Raw genomic sequence first — 20,064 nt, 5'->3', positions numbered from 1 at the left:
CCATGAATCATATACTTGTGACAGCCCGCTTGTAAATTCAGTAATTTTAGGAATTTACCTGAAAATTAACTCAGTTTACAAGTTGCTTGATTCGTATTTTTTAAGCTGTTAATGATGTCGATGCTTCGTTGAGCATGAACGGACGTAAATAATTTAGAGTTCTTTTTTGCTGAAATCAATATCATAAAATTCATTTCATGTCTGCTGGTGCTTTTAACCCAACCCTCAACCAAGTGATGTTAATTCATGATGTGACGTTGGACTCTTTTCCTACCCAGTCAGATCACTATAATGAAAGATTTACGAGGATTACAACCACTAACGTGAGATCCTTCAACAATGACGTTGCACTCCTGAATAGGTTAAAAACTAATGTTGAAATACTCAACAAACCAAAGGTAAGGTTGCGTTCTTAAGCACAGCCTAACCATATTGTTCAAAGCCATGTACCTCACCTGACATTTAGTTAATAAATTCTCATTGATCAAAATATAAAAAAACAGAAAAAAAGAAAGTTGCTTCGTTTACGAATTGCGTGTAATAATTAATAAAAATATCATGTATATGTCAGACTGTACCACTAAGCAAAACATTGTCACACTTTTGGTTTAAATATCCTTGCCTAGTTTGAAAATGTAAATAAAGTTACATAACTACAAAACGAAAGACAAGGTGGTAAACACTCAGTTTTATATACAGCCACAGTATATTCTAATTTCATGTCGTATTTGCTCTGGGAATTGTATAGATATATCATTACTGGGTATTAATAGTGCCTGGATGTAGGTTGCACAACGTAGACGTTCCAAGCAGTGATTGTGAGTGAGTGAGTTTAGTTTTACGCCGCACTCAGCAATATTCCAGCTATATGGCAGAAGTCTGTAAATAATCGAGTCTGGACCAGACAATCCCGTGATCAACAGCATGAGCATCGATCTACGCAATTGGGAACCAATGACATGTGTCAACCAAGTCAGCGAGCCTGACCACCCGATCCCGTTAGTCGCCTCTTACGACAGGCATAGTCGCCTGTTGTGGCAAGCATGGGTTGCTGAAGGCCTATTCTACCCCGGATAGTAGTTATTGTGAGTGTGGTTTCGAGAACACCTGGAGTATCACTCATTTTCAGTGATCCGTATACATTCATGTACTTTTCATTTTTGGGAATCTTGTCCCGGCAGATATTCATGATTGATAATTTCCCTATCCTTGACGTTTTATGTTTATAATAAAGGATCAAAGGGCGGCATTGATTGCCTGTGCACTAGTACACACATCACGTGCACGTACATCAGGTGTACGAGTCAGCACGGGTCGTTTTAGAGCTTCATAGCTTGCATTCAGTATCTTATCAGTAACAGATGATGTTATCTGGGGCGAATAGGTCGGGTCACAATCAGAGTCCAGGAAGTCATCGCCGCGCTGACCGCTGGAATCAACAGGACCTGATAACTTTAACGGTGTAAAGCTTGCATAATTGGATCTAAACATAGACTATATATGTAAGTAGCCTTGGACTGTTTATCACATTGTGTTTATGTTTAATGATGTTTCCAATCGAAAACCACTGACAACCGTTTCAATAAATCGACGGAATCATTATAACGTCACAACATACCATGCTACCTGATGGTATATGAGATTTAAAATGAAGTTTTAAATCGGTATTTAATGAAGACAGACTTGTACGATTGTAGAAAATTCATTTCTTTCACTTTAATTCGTATATGTAAATTTCTGGTAGACATGCTTAATGGAGGTACTTATAGTTATGTCGAAACATCTCAATGAAAGTTTGCTTTGGGGCGGTAACATTTGTATTGATTTTTTCCAATCGGAACTGGCTGAACATGTCACTTCGAGGGAGGCATTATGACGGCACAGTTGTTTCATGCTTTTGGGGATATATATTCTATAAAATAAGACTGCCATTTACAAGATGTAGCGTCGACAAAAGTGGAAATTCATGACTTCGAAATGTGAAACTTTCGTCATGTTCTTTCAAAGCTACCCGTAAAGATCCGGGTTTGAATGATCTTCAGTAACCCATGCTTGTCGTAAGAGGCGACTAACAGGATCGGGTGGTCAGGCTCGCTGACTTGGATGACACATGTCATCGCATCCCAATTGCGTAGATCGATGCTCATGCTGTTGATCACTGGATTGTTTGGTCCAGATTCGATTATTTACAGACCTCTGCCATATTATGGCTGAGTGTGGCGTAAAACTAAACTCACCCACTCAATCTTTCAACGCAGCAGACATGTCATCTTTATGTTCTTTCGATTGTCAGTACATGCTTGTGTTTTAGAAGGGAAACGACGTGGCCTCAGTTCGGACACTGCTCCCATACAAAGCTGACACCTCGAGATATAATTAAAATACCTTTATTTAAAGTAACTGTAACACCGTCCAGCTTTAGTTCAACTCACGCATTTACTTTCAAAGAGAATGCGGTAGGGAAGCCGAGTGGTTAAAGCGTCCGCTCATCTCGCTGAAGATCCGGGTTCGATTCCCCACACGGGTACAGTGTGTGAAGCCCATTTCTTGTGTCCCCACCCTGATATGTTTGGAATATTGCTGAAACCGGCGTAAAAGTAAACTCACCCAGCCACAGCCTGCATCAGAAAAACTTGCAACTCGGGTGTGTCAAAGTTTAATTATCCTTTATTGTGCCATTGTCTAAAGAGACATTAAAAATTAAACACTCATTAATTTCCTTTTGTCAGTGGGGTTCACAAAGTACGTGATCTAATTAAACTTTGGGCCTGGTTTGGGAGTAGGCAAATCAGTGACTGAATGCATGAGCAACGGCCATATGTACGATGATACGAACTTAGCGAAGTCATAGAATCTGGTCCATATAAATCCGGGTTATATTTGATCTTCATCAACCCTTGTTGTAAGAGGCGACTGACGGGGTAGGTGTTTAGGCTGCTGGTTTGCTTGATGCAAGTCACTGTATCCCAAATGCCAAGATTTTGATTTTTATGACTCACTTCATTTTCTGGTCAAGACTGGATTGTTTTCATACCGTCCTCATATTGCGGGGATATTGCTGAGTGCGGCGTTTAGCAACAAAGAAACAAAGAAACAACTAAACATAGTCAAAGGGCTGAGTCTCAAATGTGGAGAAGAGACTGTTGGATACGTTTCCTTTGCATTGCTCATGATGCCACTGGGGCGGTGGTGTAGCCTAATGGTAAAAGCGTTCACTCGTCACGCCGAAGGCCCTGGTTCGATTCCCCACATGGTTACAATGTGAAAAGCTCATTTCTGGTGACCTCCGCCGTAATATTGCTGGAATATTGCTACAAGCGGCGTAAAACTAGACTCACTCACTCACTCATGATGTCACTCCTGAAATCCCAGTGGTGTAGTTTTTAGAGGGTCATCCATTCAATGAAACCCACATATCTGAGTATGACCCTGGCACATAATCAGGGATTCAAACCCACAACTGTGGCGAACTGGACTACCTGTATTCCCTGCGATATATCCCCTCGATGAAGACAAAAGAACCTGTATATATCGTCTCAAGAAGGTCTTAGTGAAACCATGTTTAATCAATGACTGAGTTTGGTTTTACGCCGCTTTTACTATTCCGGCACATATAACGCTTCACACATTGTCTCCATGTGGAGATTCGAACCCGGTCTTCGGCGGAAACCATGTTTAATCAATGAGGACAAAATGGTTTTACAGTTCAACTTCGCAAACCGGCGTTATAAGATTCTACATGTCACTATCTAGAATAAAGCTTAGTTTCTGAATATATATATAATTCGATAGTAACAAATAAACCTATTTAAATTGAACAAGAGACCCATAGTCTGTCATACAGACCCTGAACAAATATATCCAAGAAAGCCCATGCAAGTCTAGAATATGTGGAAAATCTACATTTCCAGTTCTGAAAATGAAGAAAGTCTCTGGGCTCCTTTTCATTATATTTTATCATTATTTTTATGAACAGTTTTTTCTGTTCATTTCAGGGACTAGATGCTAGTCTACGAGCCCCACTGAGATCTGAGATTCAGAACCTGAGGAAATCTAGACTTGCTTCATTTAGGGCTGTTATACTGCAGGGAGGGCTAGGCAGTAGGGAATATAATGTGGTTCAGGGACTGTGAGACAGACTAGTCACTATTCTGTTCCTAGCTGACCCGGGTACAGCTATATAACATTAAACGGCAAATTCTGATCACGTAAACAGATAGTGGCAGTATCGGAATATCATCACAGATAACAGAGGTAAATGTCCACCGTTTCCGTAAACTGGAATATGGAACTGCTGGCTTTATCTGCTCCATGTTATCCGTGTCAGTATCTTTGACCTCAGGGACACAGGTTGATCTAGTAGTAAGGTCGTGAATAAGGCTGTAGGTATACGAGTTGTAGGTGAAATTACCCGTCAACAATCAATATTATTTCATTAAAATTTGATGATAAACTGATTAAAATATCCTTTCCATTCCTCTTACGTCACATCAAGACATAACACGTATACCCTATCGCTTAGTTTTCACTTAATTTGATGATGTACATCAGGGGTGGATCCAGGATTGGCAGAAAGGTGTGTGTATGTGTGCGTGCGTGTGCGTGCGTGTGCGTGCGTGTCCGCCCCTGTGTTTTCAGGCATAATATATAGATTAATAACATTGTGAAAACGATGATAGTTAAAGACTAAGACAATTCGTACACAGGCTTAATAAAGGCACTTGTACTTATATTGAAACATTCCATTGAAAGTTTAAACAATTTCGGTTCTCTTTGACTTTGGGTGGTAACATCGTTTCATTTTTTCCCAATCGGAACCAGCTCAAAGATGTCTCCTTAATAAAATGGAGGGAGGCATAACGATGGCACACTTGGTTCTGGTCTTATGGCGATATGTATTCTCTAAAATTAGACTGTGAAATATCATTTAGCGGAATCTAAAAGATGTAGCAAGTGCGAGTATGGTTTTACGCCACTTTTAGCAATATTCCAGCAATATCACGGCGGGGGACACAAAAAATGAGCTTCACATTGTACCAATGTGGGGAATTGAACCCGGGTCTTCGGCGTAACGAGCGAATGCTTTAACCACTAGGCTACACCATCGCCCCTTAAAAGATGTTGCCCGACAAATGGGGATTGCATTACTGTAGGATGTGAACCTTTTATTTTGTTCTTTCATTGTCCTCTTTATGTTCTTTGGCTCGCCAATTCGTGCTTGAGTTATTACAGTCAACAAGACAGTAATGTATACCCATGACTAGGTCGGTGTCCCCAGTCAGTAGTTAGAATGTATCTGTGTTATCGTTAATTATCACATGTAACGGTACATTCGAACTGTATGGACCCTGTACTCAGTAAATACTGGTTGGTGCATTGCAAGTCATCTTAATATGTTTCGTCTACAACAGTGTTTGCCCTTAACCCTGGAAAGCTGCAGGCCCTAAGGTCCCAGAACCATAAAACGTTGTGGGTCCTGATCAGAATGTGTAGGCCCTATAATTTAATATGGAAATAATACTCTTAGTTATTGGGGATGAAAAAACTGTCGGCCAACTGTCAAAAGCTATGGGTCCGAGTGTTTTTCAATACAAAATCAAAAAGCGTTTAACTATATTTAGCACGTCGAACTGAAACCATTTTGTTACTGATGAGAAAAGGCACCATCAAACTGCCATGCGAGCAGATTTCAGTTCTAACAAAACAAAGCACGTGCCATTTTGTTACCATACCAAAGCCAACATGGCCATTTTGACATAATCAACACTTAGAGCAAGCGACGATATTACACCTGGGCGAGATATTGCCCGGTAGTGAGTGAGTGAGTTAGTTTAGTTTTACGCCGCACTCAGCAATATTCCAGCTATATGGCGGCGGTCTGTAAATAATCGAGTCTGGACGAGACAATCCAGTGATCAACATCATGAGCATCGATCTACGCAGTTGGGATACGGTGACATATGTCAACCAAGTCAGCGAGCCTGACCACCCGATCCCGTTAGTCGCCTCTTAAGACAAGCATAGGTTACTGAAGATCAATTCTAAACCGGATCTTCCCGGTTTGCCCGGTAGTGTTAACTGGACAAGTCATGCACTACACATGGTGCGATACAATCATCATCTCAAACGGTGTTATCCTTGTACAGCTCAAGGATGAACTTCCGATAAACCACCAGACAACAAATCAAACTTTACTAACCATATCCTACTAAACAAATGTAACCTTTCAATCTTCAGGATTAGTTCAAATATTCTGTACAAATAGGAATGAGTTCACTGAAATTACTGAGACAAAAACAAAACAAAACAAGCCACTGACGATAGTGCAACAGGTCAAAAGCAAATATTTTCCGTAATCTTATTTAAGCTGACTTGTTCAGGGCAAATCTTAAACGCCTTTTTCCGCCGCCATATAGCTGGAATATTGCTGAGTGCGGCGTAAAACTAAACTCACTCACTCACTTAAACGCCTTTATTGTGGTTTAGAATCTGAAAGTGTTTTATTGCAAGTCATAATCATATTAGAATAATTGTTCTTACATGTTTGTCAAGTTTGGGATAAGATATGCCTTTTAAAAGTTGTATATAATATGTGTCGTATATGATCCTGTTGATTATACATATAGCTAAATTGATCCGTATGTACTTTTGAAAAGAAAATGATCAAGCAAGTTCTTATTTTTCCAGTTTCCGATGATTGTCAAGAAAGTTATGTTTGTCAACTACAAACTATATTCGACTTAGAGTTGACTATAAACACAAGACATGAAATGCGGATGTTCTAGGAAACATATGATAATATGGCCATTCAATTTGGTTTATGTGTGATAAATAATAAACTGTTTTACGTGCCAACGTACTCTTATCCTCACTTCACAAATATTAAATATTTATTGATAATTAATGCTGAAATTTTCAGTTATTCTAAAGTATGTCTGTATTAGTTCATCAAACAGAACAGAGGTCAAAGGGCACCAGGTAGTGCCCGGAATTTTAAAGGTAGATATAGAGTATGCTATCCAAAGGCCATATGCCCAAAATAGCATCTGACCTAAATACGTCAATACATAATACTTATGTATTATAACTACAACTTGGAAATCATGTCTGAAAATATATCTAGTGACATTTAGAACTGCGCAGTAACGTAGGCCTTTTTGTATTAAGTAATGTTTGGAATGATCGATCAATGATAACATATCGTGGTAAATTTAATGCACACGCAAAGCTAGTTCAGGAATGTTCGCAGCACTAGATTGCAAACGCCACTACTGGTCGGACACGTTAGCTGGTCCTTATCTACCTGATATATACAATATATCTGTATATGGATATAACATCATTTACTTATCGGTTGACTGTTCTCAATTGTTCCGACAGTCGTGTTTTAGCAAATTATACATTTTAGTTTCCATTTCACGAACACGAAATGTTTTTGCTCGACCACACTATTAACTCTTTCAGACAAAGTGGAGTAGAGTTTTGTAAAGTGGCTAATGGGAAGCGAAATATTAGCAATTTTTCTCTTGCCTTATGCCAAAAAGTGCAAGGGAGGCAAATGGTGTTAAGACACAAAAAATAGCAAACTTACAAGGGAGGTAACTCTTCTGCACTATATCCAAAATGGCGGACGATGGAGAAATTGACATCGAAGGGGAGTTTGATTTTAAGCTGGAGTAAGTAAATATCATGGGGAAATGAGTGAAACACAAACAGATAAATGCTTCGTCATGAAAGTGTGATATTTTGCAAGATGTGATAAAATCATATACACAGCTGCTGAAGAAATCGCTTGTCAAATTTAGATCCAATATTTTAAATCAACAAATCATGCAGATAAAAGACTGATTTATTTCTAAGGTTTTCTGTTATGGTGCATGATTGAATATGACTCTTCAGGCCAACGCCATGAAACCTTAGACGTTGCGCTAAATGTCCCGTCGGACTTAGGTTTTAGAGTACGGTACCAGTAAAAGTGTAAATAAACATGACTGGTGAGAATCGTTATAAACGGGTTTATTGCTGTAATCATGATAATAACACGATGACGACAAGCCAAGTCCCTGTCTGTTAATTAGGGCTGCGCAATATAACCGGTTTACCGGTATTTACCGGTTCAGACATGAAAACGATACGTTTTGCGATACGCTGATCGAAAACCGGTATTTTGACATGTATTCGGAAAACGTCGTAACACTCGGAAATCGTCGGATATTTCCTTGTTTTATTTGTGCCAAATATTATTCACATTTTTATTCTATCATGATTAAAATTTGTTATTAAAGCTTAATCAAGCATAGTGATTTTGTTGTGTTTTTGCTCTATAAATCAACCAATAACTCGATTATATGTAGTTTTAAAAAAAAAATTACTTCATGCAATATATTGCAATACATATCACAATACATGCTTTCGCATCGCAATATATCGCAATATGAATATTCTCTGCAATACCCACCCCTACTGTTAATAAAGTTGTTACATATTAAACCACTGTGTCAAATATGTTTGTATCATGTGGAGCTCTTGATGTGACATATCAGTGTTTCTTTTCAAAGTATTTCTTGTCTTTCTCATGATTGTTATGAATATTTTCATCATTACTTGATGAAACAATATCATGATCATTCATCATTGCAAACTTTAAGTTTCTTTGTTGTTTCTCTGTCTGAAAGGAGGCCAAATGTAAAGATTTCCTGCTGACATGTATGTGGTTGAAATCACTTTACTATTTGATAGGGACGTCATGGTCTGAAAAATTAAGAACTGGTGGAGTGTCAGGCTGAAACCTTTTCATGTCTGAATAACCTGTTCTCGAGAATCAAAATATTTAAAACATCTGCTGTGCAAAGTAAAACTGTCCTATCAACCATGGGCAACACAGCAATTCCCATTGCTGGATCTGCGTGGATCCAGGTTAGAACGGATCTTGAGCAACCCATGCTTGTTGTAACTAACATGGTCGACATATGTTGACCATCATATTCCAGTTGTGTAGATTGATGCTCATGCTGTTGATCACTGAATTGTCTGGTCCTGACTTGATTATTTACAGACCGCCGACATAATGACATTATGCATGGATAAAGAATATTTGATTTGAACAGTTTTGTACCAGTAAGGAGTCCATATAGAACCTGAACAGGTTTTTCGAGTAATTATGTCTGCCATTCTTGCTGATTGTGTCATAGTCAAGGTGCAGAACTGATCATGATAACAGACAAGTAGATGGTTGGTTTTTAAATGTCTATTACTTGAAAAAAATTCACTAATAACAAGATTGAAATGTTATCACACACTATTCACATCTTCACTAACTAATATTGTTATCCAACAAATGGTACATTGTTACTGTGTGTGCACTGCCATATGGGTTGGTGGGGTAGCCCAGTGGTTAAAGCGTTCACCTGTCACGCAGAAGACCTGGGTTCGATTCCCTACATGGGTACAACAAATACAAATATGTTTATAAATTTAGAATGTTTGAAAGAAGTTTTGTAATTTGTTCATTTGAGTTAAGAATTATCTGGTTAAGTATGCCCAGAGATTGCATATTTCCAGGCTAAATCTAAACATTTCCATAGGGGAAGTCCCCCAGACCCCTACCGACAAACGCTCTCACGCTCACCCCCAACTCACACCTTCAGGGCTGGGGAATTGCTTTTAGCAAGGCATGACTCCACTTTCATTTGATTCAGGGTTGGCCTCTCTGGTACAATGTGTGAAGTCCATTTCTGGTGTCCCCCGCAGTGATATTGCTGGAATATTGCTAAAACTAAAAGCGTCATAAAACTAAACTCACTCACTCACCCACTGCCATAAAGTTTTCTTGGAATAGCAGGATTGTGTAGGTCTGGTCAGTGCTGATTACTCATTTTGATTACTATTGAAAGATTGGTTGGTCAGTTACCATGACTGAAAAGAGTGTTGTAAATCGATAAAATGATTTTGAATTGACTGAACATTTTTTCAGAGTTGAAGATGGATTCTATGATGCCAATGAACTGCCCTCAAAGAGTGCAAACCTGCTTCCCGAGTTTACCAACCCTCCATGGATGCTGGAGCAGGTAAACTGTTGTCTTGCAATTAGTCGGATAATGTCAGGGAATATTTCGTTCCATTAACTTGAGACTGTAAGTTCTCCATATTTCCTTTTTTATTCAACATGCACCCGTGAAGATCCAGGTTAGAATTGATCTTCAGTAACCCATGCTTGTCGTAAGAGCCAACCAAGAGTCAGGCACGCTGACTGGGTTGACACATGTCATTGTATCCCAATAGCATAGATCGATGTTCATGCTGTTGATCCCTGGATTGTCTGGTCCAGATCCGATTATTTACAGACCGCCACCATATAGCTGGAATATTGCTGATTATTAAAACTCAACTCACTCACTCACTCTATTCAACATGCACAATGCGTAAATGTTGTCATGTATATTTCTGCTTTTCAAAGTAGCACTTTCCTAACACCTGTTATTAGGTATTTTGTGTAAATGGTGTAGTTCTATAAAAACTATTCGGGAGAGGCTGCTGGTTCGATCTCCGGCCACATCATAATAAAAGACGGTAAAATATGGTACTTGTTGGTCCTTTTCATGCAATCATTCTGTTTTCACACATGCAAATGTTGCCTACAAAAATCATCTGAATAACTGCCACTAAAATGTCCCAGAAAAGAAACAAAAATATCAAACCCAAACCATTGAAATATCTCTGCCTGGCGCTCAGTTTAAAGGGTTTAACAAGGACTGGTCGGCTCAGCATCAGTATAATGTGTCTGAGTGGGGTATACATGCTTCACTGCGGCATGGTATCTCAGTGAGCAAGCACTATAAAACCAGCTTAAGTCTGGGCTAGTACAAGCAGCCACACATACACATGCATGCACATCGTCTTATGAGGGGAATATTCTTAAGTAAGACATTAAACCCCATTTCACCTCACCTAAAAGCTATTAGTATGACTCATCATAATTTGTCTTTTAAAACAGTATCACTACATTCTCTCCATTAAGTAACTGCATAGCCATAAGCAACACATAGGTGACATATGATGTTTACTTCTACTATTCATTATGCTAACCATATAACTTCTTAAATAAAGTGTTTATCCAACAGAACTCATATTGATCTGTTTATTTTTATTATCTTCTTTGAGTGGCATTTTAGAAGTTGGGAAGTACAATATAGAACAAATTTTATGGATAACAACTTCTTTTATTCGTGAGTGTGAAGTTTCGATACAGATTCTTGTACCATTTCGATACAGATTGTCAAGCTTGACAACGGTACAAGAATCTGTATGGAAACGTCGCACTCACGAATATAAGAAGTTGTTATCCATAAAGTTTGTTCTGTATTGTATTTTTATTATCCAAAACTGATTTCCATTGGATATATCAATTAGAACATGTATCACAGTATTCACAGTGTTTTGCAGACCACTGTGATGTCATCGACTGCCATGATATCTTTGTCAAAAGGCATCTTCAATTTCTTTGACATTGCAGCAGAAATCTTTACACTCAAGACACAATGAATGATCAGTATATTTTGTAAATTTCTTGAAACAGGGGAGATAACCTGACACAAATCATTCCCTAGTTTTCTACAATTTTTGTGTGTTGATTTTGAAGGGAAGCATCCCTTGTGAATGGATTTTTGGGAAGGCTTTAGGTTAAACCGTACAAATAACAACAAAACTAATTATAAAATATTTACCCAATACACCAGAGACGAAATATGAAATTAAATATAATATATAACACATTGACAATGAGCAAGCTTCAGGTTGGTTTGTATCATATGTTTTCCTTGCTGAAAATACAATGTGATTATCTCTTATCTTGTCTGCTTATGTTCGGGTCGGTTAGGTAGCCTAGTGGTTAAAGCGTTCAGTTGTCACGCCGAAGACCTAGCTTTGATGTCCAATATGGGTACTATGTGTGAAGCCCATTTCTGTCCTGTAACCCAGTCTAAGTAAACTTAGGCCCAGTATTAATTACTATTATTCGTTACACTGCTATACTGAGTCTAACAAACCTTAGTAGAAGGTCGTGTCAACTAACCTTTTGAATTGACAAATCAGAACACAGCTTACTCGAAATCGAAAAAGTTAACATTCGCACATACCATTTGAAGTTTTACCTGGAAAATGTTTGTACTGAAACGATTCCGAATTCTGTTTTCTGTATGATCATTGCCGAGTGATACACTTGGAGGAAGCCATTATTCACAACAGTGAGTAAACAGTCGCTGAAAATAGCGTTTATGTCAATATTCCAGGATGTCATCTTGCAGAAATATAAGCCAATAGTAACTATGTGACATGTCATCAGAAACCTCTAAGTGTATATACTGCAGGTCAAATATAGATCTGTGTTTATGCCGATTTTCGTTTGTTGAGAGATCAGTGTCAGCGACCGGGGAAGAGAAAATCCAAAAACACTTCACACAGAAACTCAAATTGAATTCTGAAAGAATTAAAATATTAAACTAGTCATTGTTGATTTTGAAAGGGAACCTTAAGTCCCGCAGAACTGTAAATAGTAGCTGTTGTCTGAATGGTTAAATCCTTTCGGCCGTCTCGTGTTTTATTGGACGGTCATAGGTCGCTCAAAGGTTAGCTGATGCGACCTTCCACTAGGGTTTGTTAAACTCAGTATAAGCAGTGAAACGAATAATACTGAACCTAAGTTTTCTTAGACTGTCATACAACAATGTATGGTATGGATTTACAACTTCTTTAATATTTACAACACAACGTTTCTGCGCTACTTCTTGCCCCTTCATCAGGTGAATGTAAATCCATACCATACGTTGTTGTGTTACTTCCCAACTTCAAACTGCCCTTCAAGCATTAGACTGTCATATAACCATGCTCATTCACTCACTCATTCATGTTCAAGGGATGGACAATGGACAGCTACATGGATGAAAAGTCAAAGGCCACCATAGAAAGAATGCTGATGGAAGAACAGTATCCTTATGTGCCTATATATGAGTACCGATCTATACATTGGTTAAAGATGTGGGCTAGAAGTGGTACTGAACAACGCATGCTTATTGTGAAGGATCAAAACCGAGAAATTGGTCATAGTGGACATAAAAGTTGTAAACAAATACACAGCTGCACTTTCCATATATATATGTTTATTTTCTTTTTTAATCTTATTATCAGTTTAACAGAGCCCCACTCTGAGGCATTAATTCTTTGTCAAGTTTTCCTTGACCACTTCCCAAGACAATACCTCAATGGCCGATCTAAGTCAAAGATGGTTTCATCTGACAAGTCTCCGCCTTCCAGCCCGACAAAACCCAAGTCGAACTCCGCCAAACGAAGAGAAACAACTTTTCCCTGGAATGAGGAAGAGAAACAACTTTTCTCAGTGGGCTGGTAATAATATGTCTTATGTCTTATGATTTATGTCTTATGATTTTATGTCTTATGATTTATGTCTTATGCCTTATGATTTTATGATTTATGTGTCTTAAGACATGATTTTTGGGTTATACCTTTGATTTATGTCTTATGCCTTATGCTTTATGTTTTAAGACATGAGTCTTTGGGTTATGTCCTTTTGATTTTATGTCTTATGCCTTATGATTTTTGTTTTATGACTTATGTGGACCTATCCCCAGGGATTTGGACAGTGTCATTGAGACCCACTTTATTCTTTGATTCCTTAATATAGAGTGTTCTTATTCTTCATGCCGTTAAAATGAAGATGCTAGATATGTTCCGGTTTTCAACACCTATGATAATTATCATGATTATGTAAAAGCCTATGTAAGAGATACAGGCCTCGTGGCAGTACACTAGATGTGAAGGCACAGTTCTGAGAACAAAGGGCATTGTTCTTAAGGCTGAAGACCCAATGACCCTTAGGGTTCCTGCAGATGGCTAAATGGAATAGCACTGATATAAAAGTGTATTAGGAGGTGTACTACATGTTACTTCCATGACAAGCTCCCATGTGATGAAAACCTTGAACCGTGATCATACATTTGTATGCCTTGGCTGCACTGTGTGGAAATATCTTTGATATGGGTTTCATCCAACAGTAATTATAGTGGGTTAACTCCCTTGCTTTGGGGACCCCTCTGTGGTGTAGTGGTTAGAGCATCTGCCCGGAGAGTGGAAGGTTGTGGGTTCAATCTCCGGCCGCGTCATCCCAAAAGACGTTAAAATATGGTACTTGTTGGTCCCTCGGAATCAGTATAACATGTCTGAGTGGCGTATTCATACTTAACTGCGGCATGGTATCTAGCACTATAAAAGCCAGCTTGAGTCTGGGCTAGTACAAGCAATCGCACATACACACACATGCACATCGTCATACAAGCGAAATATTTGTTAAGTACGACGTTAAACTCCTCCATATCACCTTACCTCACACTTGCTTTGGGAAGACGATCTGAGCAGTTAAACTCACTCACTGATAAATGATTGGAGCCTTATAAAAGGTTACATTGCCAGTGACAGATTTTCAACCCAAGAGTCTGTGTGGGTAAAACATGGAACTAACCCAATTTTGTTTTGTTTTCCAGGATTTGTATGGTAGAAGTTGGACTCGCATCTCTGAAATCATTCCCACTCGGACAAGCCTGCAAGTGAAGAACTATGCCCAGCAATACTTCAAGAATCTAGTATGTTGCTGTACTGTCATCTACTGAAACCCAAAATACCATTATATCCTTAGAAGACAAAAGCATATTTGGACAAGAAAGAACAGCAATTTGGGCTGAGTTTACAAGTTCTTGATGAACAGAATAATCAGCCTCTACTTAGTATTGACTGTTTTGTTTAGTGTATTGCATTGGGTTTGCATGGTGTATGAATCATATTTGATATATAATCATTCTGTTGTTGTCATCATCATTAATCTGATGATACAAAGACTGCTGATTAGGCTATCATTGTTTAGCCTTTTAATACAAGTTTTATTTAAAAATTAATAGGGATTTCTCTGTTTCAATAATAATGCATACATGTTTGTTTACATTAATACTCTGGTATACATTAATAAAACCTTAGTCCCTTGTAATACTTATATAGCAAATATAACAATGTCCTGGATGCCATTGAAAAATAGTGATCTTAGCTCTTAGTTACCCATAACTCTTACACCTTAACATAGACGTACAACAGTCTTAGCCTTAATGTTGTTTTCTACAATGCACTAGGGACAATATCCCACCAAGCAATTGTAAAGCTACACCTACTGAAAGTCTGTGTTTATAAAGTTTGGGAGTTATGATCACTACAGCGTTGACGTCACTTTGTGGAACAGACCCTGCACTATATCCACAACAATTTCTTACTTGATTCCTGGAACCTGTGTGGTGCTGCATTATTGACAGTTGTGGAGATTTTAACACAGACAGTTCTTCAGCAAGTCATATGTAGGTTGTACGGGGGAACTGTGATGAGAATCGGCTGTTAAGCTCATGTTTGTGGGGACGGTGGGGTAGCCTAGTGGTTAGAGCGTTTGCTCGTCTCGCCGAAGACCCGGGTTTGATTCCCCACATGGGCACAATATGTGAAGCCCATTTTTGGTGTCCCCTGCCGTGATATTGCTGGAATATTGATAAAAGTGGCGTAAATCCATATTGACTCACTCACTCACTCATGTTTGTGTCTTCTTGGCTGACTTATGTACAGGATGACAAGTTGGAGCTGAAGTACTGGTGACTGTGTCATATAACAACATTCACGCTCACATAATTGCAATGTGTTATTCTGCTGACCCTGCACATTATTCTGCTGACTCTGCCTGTTATTCTGCTGATTCTGCATGTCTCACTCTTCTGACTGTTTTAGGCCAAGAAGGCTGATGCTGCCTCTGCCGTTGTGTCATCTACGTCTCGAGATCTTCCCCTTGGCTCAACACAACTGACCTCCCACCTCAGCCAGTCTGCTGACCCTCTGGCAAATGTCCTTGCTTCCGTCACAACTGCCCAGCCCACCGTCACATCCTTCTCTAGTTCAGCTAATCAGAACAGAAAGACTTCTCTGTCTAAGCAGTCCAAAAACAAGAAGAAAAGCCAAAATTCCACCAAAGCAGACTCTCAAATAGACCCAGCCCAAGGCATAAGCAATGGTCTTGATGGTGTTTTGCCATCTGCAAATACAATTGTTGGTATTTCTGGTCTGCAGGATCTACAGTGTGGCTCCTACACAGGGAATGTGGACACAAGTGAACTGTCTCCCAGTGTTAATCTGTCTGGGGTAGGGTTCTTGTCTGGGAGTAAGGAATTAGGTTTTGACAGCTCGGTTGGGACGCTGATCCATATCGCTTCCCGGGCTGGACACTTTGGCTGCTGTTGTTGAGAGTGATTTTAGTGCAAGTGATCTCCAGACTCTCACAACAGTCTCAGCTGATGGATCAGAAGTTGTTCAGTCCGACATTCTTGCTTCTGTTGTACAACAACCTGAAGGTAAAGATGAGGCTCTGCAGAAGGAAACCGACGCTTCTTCGGATGAAATTGGCAACTTAAGCTCAAATTCAGTTGACGAAGAAGAAGATGTGGATATTGATATTGAAAATGATGATGATGATATTGACAACCCTATACTGTTAGGAAGGTCGGCTTCACCTAGCTCTGTGTATGAGAAGTTGCTACGATCGGCTAATGTTACACCAACAGAGCTGGGCGATGGTGAACAGTCTGATGAAGGAGACACTGATGCTGATGTAGCTGCAGCTGATGTAGACAGTGTTACTCAGGGGAGATCTGAGAAATTAGAAGGTGCTATGGTGGAGAGTGTCAGTGAATGTTTTACTGACAATAAGCAAGATGCCAAAGTCAGTGCTAGTGGAACAGGGGAATATATTCAGCCTGAACCGCCCATGGAATATTGTGAGAGTTGTGAAGAAGGGAATGTTCTACAGGATGTGCCAAAAATTGAAGAGAAAGTTATAGGTTTGTAGAATGTAGATTTAACTGTTTTCATTTTAGTGTGATGAGAACATGATATTGTTTTGTTTTCTTTATTATAACCAATGAAGTCTTCACAGTTGTGACCTTTTAAAATCCAGGTCAGAATTGGTCTTCAGCAACCCGTGCTTGTCGTAAAGGGCGACAAATGGGATCGGGTGGTCAGGCGCGCTGACTTGGTTGACACATGTCATCGTATCCCAACTGAGTAGATCGATGCTCATGCTGTTCACGACTGGATTTTCTGGTCCAAACTCTATTATTTACAGACTGCCGCATAGAACTTAATTATTGCTGAGTGCGGCATTAAACAACAAACATCACAGCCGTGTGTTTTACCTTAAGCTCTTAAGTGTTGTGTGTTCAAATAGGGGAGATAACTCTACTGTGTCTTTCCGTCCTCTCTACAAAATTCAAAAGTATGATATTGTGCCGCATCAACCAAACCATATGTCATTACAGGAGCCGGTTATGAGTAGGATAAATCCATGTTAGTGTGATCCTTAATGCACTTTTTAATGTTTTTTCATTCTTTAAAACAAATGTTAACATATTTAGCTGTTCCCCATGTTTTCCAGACCAAATTTACATGGTGTCTGAGCACAAATATATTAAATTGAAGCTCCCTTCAATGTAAAATCACTAATTGGTACTCACCACGAGGTTGCCTCCCTTTGCCCTTTTAGGCGGGAACAGGTGTTGCCACCCTCTGGCCTCATGCTTCACTCTCTCCTTCTTAAGCCCAGTGAGCAGGATGTGAGAAGCGCCTGTGTCTCCTTACACACTATATCCTTTGGTTTTCTTAGTTAGTTACCTCTTATAGTTTACTATAAAGGTATAGCTAGTATCCTTCATTAATTTGTATTGATAATTAATCGTGATTTCTACTGTTTATTCACGTGAGTTCGTTGATTGTTCAGCTAGTATTACGTTGATGAAAATCTGTACTATTTGTAGATTACGTTTTTCCGCTGCCGATCCATGTAGTATGCCCTAGTTGTTCTAATGCCTTGCGCGTTTGATTCACGCTTGCAGTTACTGCATTAATTTAACTAATTCTGCCTTTAATAAATACCATCTTTATGCGTCTTGAGGCGTGCTGCAGATAGATCACGCATAAACAAGGTTTAGACATGGCCGATACATCGAATTCCCATCCAGTCAGCTGCTGTCGATCGACCCCCTCCCGTCTGGTGTTCTGCTAGAGACCCCATCGGAAGAGGGACGTGGGATGCAGTCCGTCACCTCTAAGAAGCGACCGGCCTCCCCAGACATCCCGTCATCGCAGATAAAGTCCAAGAGGGCCTCAACGTCTTCTCAACGCAGACTTCGTACCCCCAGGGCAGCGTCATCCTCCAAAGGGAAATCTACGAAGTCGTCAAGAACTTTCTCAGCCGAGATCGTTCCAGCCGCAGAATTGGGCCTCTACGATGACCAGCCGATCATCATCCCCGACATACGCCACAAGAAGCGACCGGTGACAGCTACAGTGACTTCAGCAGAGATCACCATGTAGCCTGATGCCTCTACACTGATGTCAGGCGACGAGATCCCTGAGGGCCCCACCGCTAACATCGCCAGAGAGGGCACTGTCTACTTCGTGCAGACCATCCCAGAAGATCTGATGCGGCCAAATCATGATCATGATGGAGGGCCACTACAGACTGGAGAAGCATCCAACCTAGGGTCGAGGCCTTTCGCGAAGGCTCCAACGTGAGACAGCACCCCAGAGGCACCCCCGTCAGCGTAGCAGCCACGACGAAGCCACCTTCGGCGAAGGAAGTCACAGACCACCTCGACGAAGGACCCAGAGATGTACAGCCTTCGCAGGCGGGAGAGATCATCACCTTCTTCTCGGCGTCATCCTCAGATAATGGACTCAGACCACCAGACCTCACGGAAGCCTTCTCAAGGTCATATCACCGCTCCCCAGGACCGGGACGCAGAGGGAAGCTTCGCGAAGGCATTCGCTAAGGGCGCCCTGAACCCAGATCGTCATCATCTAGAAAGTCATCAAGGGACTACACAAGAGCTTCGCGAAGCTATCAACGTTCCCCTCACAGGTCTCCGAGAAGGTCAACCCACAGGCGTAGATCACCAAGGCGATCTCCTCGCCATTCACAAACGCCGATCTCCGGCATATCACCACGTCGATCACCACACAGGTCTGCACACAAGTCTACAACCAGGTCTCCACAAGCGCCACCCGATAAAGAGATAGAACCACACAGTCCAACATCAGAAGAGCACCAACCTCTCATCAATGATGCTGGAATAGAAGATGATGGAGGAATTATTTTCTCAGATGCAGAGATCAGATATTGGATGGTAAACAACCTAGATCTCTCATCACCTTCCAAGAGTGGCAGTCCGCAGCAGACATACCTGATGAAAGAAGACGATGCAGATGCTGTCACACTACCCCCGATCGACCCGATTGCTGCGGTACCACAGAATCTAGACACAGCATTCCATAAAGCCACGAAAGTTCAGACACCACATCTGCCAAACTTTCACGCCAAGAAGTTCTCCACGCATAACATGGACCCCTTCTTCAAGGCTCAAGACATCGATGAAAACTACAAGCTGATCAGCGATGTCAAGAACAAGAACTACAAGATTGACGATCGCAAATTGGTTCAGATAGAAACCATGACGAGACGTATGTTCTTTGGTCTAAATAGATCTAGAACGATCAATGAGACACTTATCACCAGATTTCGTAACACGACCTCTGAAGATGATAGAATGATTTACTCGGCCCTACTTATGCAAAAGAAGGACCAACAGTTCCTAACGGATCATCTCACATCTGTCTCAGCAGCACTGACCTTAGCTCGTCGTCAAGGCCTCCTCGCTTCCTGCAGCTGGGGTGAGAACTTTACAGCTCCACTATATACAGCCCGTTGTCTTCCCCATCCATCTTTGACGGAGGAATAGACAGAGTCTCCAAGGAAGTCACTATGGATTCCAGAGAAGTCCTGATGATTAAATCTCGATGGACACACTAGCCAGCGCCATCCTGACAGACTTCACAAAGATACTCAGGGAGATCTAAATTCACGGGTCTACAGAGAGCAAGAGACAGGAAGATAGCCAGCTCCAGGGGAAAAGATTCTTT

The 20,064-nt window shown here is 40.4% G+C and overlaps 2 protein-coding genes across 2 annotated transcripts; both read left to right on the top strand.

Annotated features, from left to right (window-relative positions):
* The first annotated feature begins 7,603 nt into the window (after nucleotides 1–7,603).
* Nucleotides 7,604–13,402, top strand: LOC124260069 (histone H2A deubiquitinase MYSM1-like). Its single transcript, XM_046694318.1, has 4 exons — nucleotides 7,604–7,676; nucleotides 9,974–10,067; nucleotides 12,911–12,981; nucleotides 13,246–13,402. The coding sequence occupies exons 1-4, from the start codon at nucleotides 7,624–7,626 to the stop codon at nucleotides 13,400–13,402; spliced, it is 375 nt and encodes a 124-aa protein (XP_046550274.1). The 5' UTR covers nucleotides 7,604–7,623.
* Nucleotides 13,403–14,487: 1,085 nt separating this feature from the next.
* On the top strand, nucleotides 14,488–16,922 carry LOC124260100 (protein REVEILLE 7-like). Its single transcript, XM_046694347.1, has 2 exons — nucleotides 14,488–14,651; nucleotides 15,826–16,922. The coding sequence occupies exons 1-2, from the start codon at nucleotides 14,520–14,522 to the stop codon at nucleotides 16,333–16,335; spliced, it is 642 nt and encodes a 213-aa protein (XP_046550303.1). The 5' UTR covers nucleotides 14,488–14,519; the 3' UTR covers nucleotides 16,336–16,922.
* The last annotated feature ends 3,142 nt before the right edge of the window (nucleotides 16,923–20,064 follow it).

Source organism: Haliotis rubra, unplaced genomic scaffold (assembly GCF_003918875.1).
Source record: "Haliotis rubra isolate DU_JTF1 unplaced genomic scaffold, ASM391887v1 Scf75, whole genome shotgun sequence".
Classification (NCBI taxonomy): Eukaryota; Metazoa; Mollusca; class Gastropoda; order Lepetellida; family Haliotidae; genus Haliotis; species Haliotis rubra.
This window is presented reverse-complemented; position numbering and strand designations above follow the sequence as displayed.

Coding starts and splice junctions, on each gene's coding strand:
- LOC124260069 (XM_046694318.1), top strand. CDS start 7,624: ATGGCGGACGATGGAGAAATTGACATCGAAGGGGAGTTTGATTTTAAG. Junction 7,677..9,973: donor GAGTTTGATTTTAAGCTGGA/GTAAGTAAATAT, acceptor ACATTTTTTCAG/AGTTGAAGATGGATTCTATG. Junction 10,068..12,910: donor CTCCATGGATGCTGGAGCAG/GTAAACTGTTGT, acceptor TTCATGTTCAAG/GGATGGACAATGGACAGCTA.
- LOC124260100 (XM_046694347.1), top strand. CDS start 14,520: ATGGAACTAACCCAATTTTGTTTTGTTTTCCAGGATTTGTATGGTAGA. Junction 14,652..15,825: donor AGCAATACTTCAAGAATCTA/GTATGTTGCTGT, acceptor TGACTGTTTTAG/GCCAAGAAGGCTGATGCTGC.